Source organism: Protobothrops mucrosquamatus, unplaced genomic scaffold (genome assembly GCF_001527695.2).
Source record: "Protobothrops mucrosquamatus isolate PMUCROS unplaced genomic scaffold, P.Mucros_1.0 scaffold623, whole genome shotgun sequence".
NCBI lineage: Eukaryota > Metazoa > Chordata > Lepidosauria > Squamata > Viperidae > Protobothrops > Protobothrops mucrosquamatus.
Window position 1 is genome coordinate 193,798 of NW_015386919.1, and position 6,387 is coordinate 200,184.

Here is a 6,387-nt window from a genome sequence, read left to right on the forward strand (position 1 = left end):
CATGCACCAAAAATTCCCAGGGACTTGAGAGATGCTTTCAGCGTGTCTTTGTATCGCTTCTTTTGTCCCCGTGCAATCGCTTTCCTTGAGACAACTCACCATAGAAGAGCTGTTTAGGGATGCGATGGTCTGGCATCCTTACAACGTGGCCTGCCCAGCGTATCTGGGCTTTCATCAACAGAGTGTAAACTGATGATAGGCCTGCTCTGGAGAGGACACCTGTATCTGGTATCTTATCCTGCAACATACATACATACATACATACATACATACATACATACATACATACATACATACATACATACATACATACATAATCTTTCTTCAGTTGCAACTTGTGCTAGAGTGAAAGTGTTGGTACTTTTAGGCATATATATCAAGAAAATTCCAAATCTGGTATATATTTTAATACTTTTGTATTCTTTGCTCTTAGATTACAATAAAACTGATTTTAATTATGCATACATTTTCCCTTAAGAGTTTTTTAAAAATGTAAATTATAGCAGAACAGGTTTAAGAAAAGGAAATTCCATGGCATAATTTGCATACATGAAAAACAAAAAGTTGTGGTATTTTAATGGGGACTTCGTTTTGTGGCACCACACTTTAAAAACTGTTCAGACAAACGAACAGGTTCAAGGAAGGATCACTGGCATGATTAGGGAACTAGAACTAATGTCATATGAAGAGAGATTGAAATCTTCAGCTCTGAGAATACTAAAGGAAGACGCAATTGTAGTTTTCATACGTGAAGGGATGTCACATGGAAAAGCTAAGATCTGTTTACGATTCCAGAGTCCAAGTTTCAGAACAATGGATTAAGAAACGTTTTTAATAGTAACAGTAGCAAGACAGGGAGCCGATTCTGGAATCCAGTAGTGGATTTCCCTTCATTTATTGTAATTATTGTGCAGTGGAGGCTAAATAGCCCTTGTTGTTACATATTTTAATCTGGATTTCTATAGAAAGCAGTTGGTCAGACTTAATGAATTATATATCTCTATGATTCTACAGAGCTGGACAATTGACATGTCTATTTTTGGTTATAAAGCCTTAAGTTTAGTTATATGAAAGTGATCATATAGTTTATATTTTACCTTAACCATGTTATCTTTTCAGCAGCCATTTTGATTTAGTGGTTAATGTACTAGGCTAGAAATCAGGAGACTATGATTCTAGTCATGCCTTAGGCATGAAAGCCAGCTGGGTGACATTGGACTAATCAGTCTCCCAACCCAACCCAACTTAGCACAACAGAGTTGTTGTGGAGAAAATAAGAGGAAGGAGTATTAGGTATGTTCACTGCCTTGAGTTATTTATAAAAATAATAAAAAGGCAGGAAATGAAGTAGTAATTTATAGTAAATATTGGTGACAATATTGTAAAAGTAAAAAAATTAATTTTGTTGTCTCTGTTCCATGGATTTTATGATGGAAGTATAAATGTATACCTGTTTCCTCTTTTAACTGAATATGTATGCATATGTATATATAGTACCTATAATATTTACCTCTTCTTTTAAATTCAGAACTCGAAGAGCAGCATTTAGTAGTTCTAAGGAAGATAGAAAGGAAGAAAAGACTCCATATCAGCTAGTCAAAAAGTTGCAGAAAAAAATAAGACAGTTTGAAGAGCAATTTGAGAAAGACAAAAACTTCAAGGTAAATTATTTTAATATTTTACAGTGGTGCTTTAGAATAATATTTATTTGCTTTTACTTCACAAAAATGAACTTGCATTGATATTTTTTCATCATTCCATTCTTTCCTCTTTTCTACTTAATTTTCTTTTCTCAATTGTTACATAAGGCTTAATATATGTATATTAAGAAGTTAGTTCATTGAGGATGGTCGCTGCATCGCTTAATTGACCATGGGAAAACTGATGACATCTCACCCCATGGAGGTGGATGATCCTCCCCTAACAGATTCATGTAGATCAGGGGTCTAACTGCCGGCTTGCGGGCCGGACACATCACATGGAAGCCGTGCCCACCCCATTGCCGGCAATCGTAAAACCGGGCCGATACGTTCCGCGACGTCACCTGACGTCGTGAGTTTGACATCCGGATTGCGGCAACTGCTCTCTTCGCCGGCTGGTTCTCCGCTGCCGGTAGACCCTTAATCGGGTCGAAAAGCCGCCTTGAAGGGGCGGCTACCGCTGAGGAGGTCCTCGTTGATTGTGGGAGAGCAGCAGCTTCTTCCACGATCCGAGATTGCTCCTTTGGGCCGACGGTGGAAAGGACTCAGACTTCTTGCCACCAATCAACACTGACTGAAAACAGCCTCAGAAGAAGGATGCAAACCAAGATAGCACAGTGCCCCATATCCAAATCCTGGAGTCATTCCAGAAAGATACTATACTCAATACTTAGCATCATTTTGCATTATTTGTTTGTTTGTTTGTTTATTTGTTTATTTAATTTGCCACCCATTTCGCCTTGAGGTGACTCTGGGAGGCTTATAACAGTAAAAAGAAATAAAACCATGCAGCTTGATTCTTCTAAAGAACTTAAACTATAGGCTCTGTTGTCAACAGTTAAGCCTATGTTCAGCTTTATCCATTATGCCTTCTACAGATGTGTTCATAATAACTCTTAAACTTTCCAGAAAATCATTTTTAGAATATTCAAAACTGGAAATTCTTTCTTCCTGAGGTGGCTAGAAAAAGTATAGTAGCAGATCACCTTAAAATTAATTCCTGGGCCCAATATTAATAAATCTCTCTTAATGAATTCATTGGTGCAGTTATTTCCTTTTGATGTCCTCTAGTATCCAACCTTCAAAATGATCATCATTTATTTTCAAAATGTAAAAACAGATGGTTTCTCCATGGGAATAATAATAGTAATAATAGTAACAACAACAACAATAATAATAATAGTTGGGACCTTGGATGTCATCTAGTCCAATCCCTTACTCAAGCAGGAAACCCTATACCATTTCAGACAAATGGCTGTCCAACTCTTCTTAAAAACTTCCAGTGTTGGAGCATTCACAGCTTTTGGAGGCAGGTTGTTCCACTGATTAATTGTTTTAACTGTCAGGAAATTTCTCCTTAGTTCTAGGTTGGTTCTCTCTTTGGTTAGTTTCCATCCATTGCATCTTGTCCTGCCCTCAGGTGCTTTGGAGAATAGCTTGATTCCCTCTTCTTTGTGGCAACCCCTGAGATATTGGAACACTGCTATCATGTCACCTCTCATCCTTCTCTTCATTAAACTAGACATACCCAATTCCAGCAACTGTTCCTTATATGTTTTAGCCTCCAGTTCCCTAATCATCTTTGTTGCTCTTCTCTGTACTCTTTCTAGAGTCTCAACATATTTTTTACATCGTGGTGACCAAAACTGGATGCAACATTCCAAATGTGTCCTTACCAAGGCATTGTAAAGTGATATTAACACTTCATGTGATCTTGATTCTATCCCTCTGTTAATGCAGCGTAGTACTGTGTTGGCTTTTTTGGCAGCTGCAGCACAGTGCTGGCTCATATTTAAGTAATTGTCCACTAGGACTCCGAGATCTCTCTCGCAGTTACTACTATTGAGCAAGGTACCCCCTATACTATACCTGTGCATTTGGTTTTTCTTGCCTAAATGTAGAACCTTACTTTTTTCACCATTGAATTTCATTTTGTTAGGTAGCGCCCAATGTTCAAGTCTGTCAAGATCCTCCTCTATCTTAAGCCTGTCTTCTGGAGTGTTGGCTATTCCTGCCAGCTTGGTGTCGTCTGCAAATTTGATGAGTTCCCCATCTATCCCCTCATCCAAATCATTGATGAAAGATGTTGAAGAACACTGGGCCCAGAACAGAGCCCTGGGGCACCCCACTGCACACTTCCCTCCATGTAGATGCAGTTCCATTGAGGACCACACACTGAGTACGGCTGGTCAGCCAGCTACGAATCCATCTGTTGGTGATGCTGTCTAACCCATATTTTTCTATCTTATCAAGTAGTAGGTTGTGGTCTACTTTATCAAATGCCTTACTGAAGTCCAAGTAAATTATATCCACTGCATTCCTCTGGTCCACTAATTTTGCCACTTGGTCAAGGAATGCAATAAGATTTGTCTGGCATGATCTGATCTATTGTTATAGTTAACTTCAGGGTCTTCATTCAATTCCATCTGGACCCTTAATCTATTTAAAACTTTATAAAATCAACACTTCAATCACCCTTTTGCTATATATTCCCAAAAATGTTTGTTTTACAAATCCTTAATCTTGTAGTTAAAAATTATTTCTTAAGATATTGAAGAAAGCTCACCCAATGAATCCAATAGAATCTTTTGCCATTCTCAAGGTTCTCAATCTTTAAAACGCAGTACAAAAAAATTTGACACAAATGGTTAGGAGATGAGAGTTGGTTGACTTTGAGTCCATATAGACCAGGGGTGTCAAACTGCCGGCCCACAGGACGGACGCGTCATCCGGAAGCCGCGCCCACCCCATTGCCGGCAATGGCAAAACCGTCCCTATACGTTGCGCGACGTCATGTGACTTCGCGAGTTTGACATGTCTGATGTAGACTATATTAACAGCTATGAGCTCAATGGAATCTCACCCACTCCAGTTGTTCATAAGCTGATCGCCAGAATCCTGGGTTCTTGCCATCTGCTCATGAAAAAGAAGGTATCTTCTTTCTCCAGAGAGATTTTGGCAGTCTGGATCTAGCATCCAGATGCTGTTTTCAGCTGTACTATCATCCCTCTCTTCTAGGAATGTCAATTTGCTACTGTGCTCACTGGAAGTCCCCAGGTTTAGCTACAAAAACTGAATAAAAAAATAAAGAGATAGTTTAAATATTTTGATGATTAGATATGTGTATGATAATAAATGTACTGCTATGGTTTATGTTACTTTAAAATGTTATTGGTTTATAGGTTTTGATCTGTATCAAAGAAAGACAGGAGTTCCTTTTTTCTATAGTTTTTCTTGTTGCTAGCATTCCCTAATTTTGTTTTTGTTATCCTTTCCGCCCCTTTTTAAAATTCTTTTTCTTTTCTCTTTTGGTCTTTTATATTTTTTAAAAATATACTTATCTCTTTTCAGCCTTCATATTCCGATATTGCAGCAAATCCAAAGGTTTTAAAATGGATGACAGAGCTTACCAAATTAAAAAAGCAAATAAAAGGTAGGTCTTTCATAGAAATCTCCTTCAGCACTTCTGCAGCTTATGCTTATTAACTACTGATAATTTTCATTAAGAAAGCATTTGATTATTTCACTCTACTTTCTAAAACAATATTACACATCTATATACCACTAAAATTCTCGTCAGTGTAACCTTCAACTGGATGAAACATCCACTTAAACAAATTTTGAACTGAGGTCAGAGTTTACCCGATTGAATGTCTTACGTAGGTTTTAGACCTGGCACTCAAAACACTTTAACTTTAAACCGTTTTAATACCGGCTAACTCACGACGACACGACGGTGGTTCCTCAAGTCATCCGGTTAGGGGGATCGGGAAGTCTAACCGAGAAGGAAACCGACGACTTCTAATCCATCTAGTCAGGACAAAATCGGGACGGGAGGCAAGATAGACTGGCGCCACCATTGGCTGCCAGAGGGTGGTTATCTGCAGTCAAGCTGGTTGCAAGTTAATCTCACTCCCCCCTGCCTTTTTGCCCTTGGTCATTCTGTTTCTCTTTTAGGTAAGTAAATACCTCCGAAATGTGGTTTAATGTCTAAATTCCTCATTTCTGTTTTTATTAGGCAGATTAGAAGTAACAGTTACAAAGTGACTGAGCTATGTTCTGTGTTTTATGAGCTTGTGTTTCATATTTTTTTTTAATTCAATGTAGATGCAAAGCACAAAAGCTCAGATGAATTGATACCTCAGGCACGTCCACGAAGCAACACCCTTCCAAAAAGTTTTGGTTCATCTCTGGACCATGAAGATGAAGACAATGAAGATGATCTGCGTGTTGCTCAGAAAGAGAAGAAGCCTACAAAAGAAATCACTGTTGAGCTAATTTTAAAAAAATTGAAAGAAAAGCGAATTGAAAGATGCTTGCCAGAAGATATAAAAGTAAGTTTTGCATATGCTGCTGCATCAGAAAAGAAAATGCATCTGTCAAGTTCATTATCCTATTGAATTTCTTTTTTTTTTTTTTTTTTTCCCAAAATTTTTTTTTATTATTTTCAACATAAGAAAAAGAGCAATCACAAGTACATCACAATTGAAACCCCCCCCACCCCCCACCCGGACTTCCCAAACCTAATCCCAGGATACTATTCATCTAAAAGTAACCTTATACTAATATCCCTAGCTCCACAAAATATAATTCTACATAAGTAGGTGAAATATATGTATATATATAAAAAGAAGAAAATTTTTTTATCTAAAAACCTAACCTATATTCCACCATTCTATGCTTATTT

At 37.8% G+C, this 6,387-nt stretch overlaps 1 protein-coding gene across 1 annotated transcript in view; it reads left to right on the plus strand.

Annotated features, from left to right (window-relative positions):
* FAM13B (family with sequence similarity 13 member B) overlaps positions 1 to 6,387 on the plus strand; it is a 48,845-nt gene that overhangs the window by 30,841 nt on the left and 11,617 nt on the right. The window contains exons 15-17 of the mRNA XM_015817692.1: positions 1,529 to 1,661; positions 5,052 to 5,133; positions 5,808 to 6,034. Of these exons, the coding sequence (XP_015673178.1) occupies positions 1,529 to 1,661; positions 5,052 to 5,133; positions 5,808 to 6,034 (442 nt within the window). The remainder of the gene's footprint in view (positions 1 to 1,528; positions 1,662 to 5,051; positions 5,134 to 5,807; positions 6,035 to 6,387) is intronic.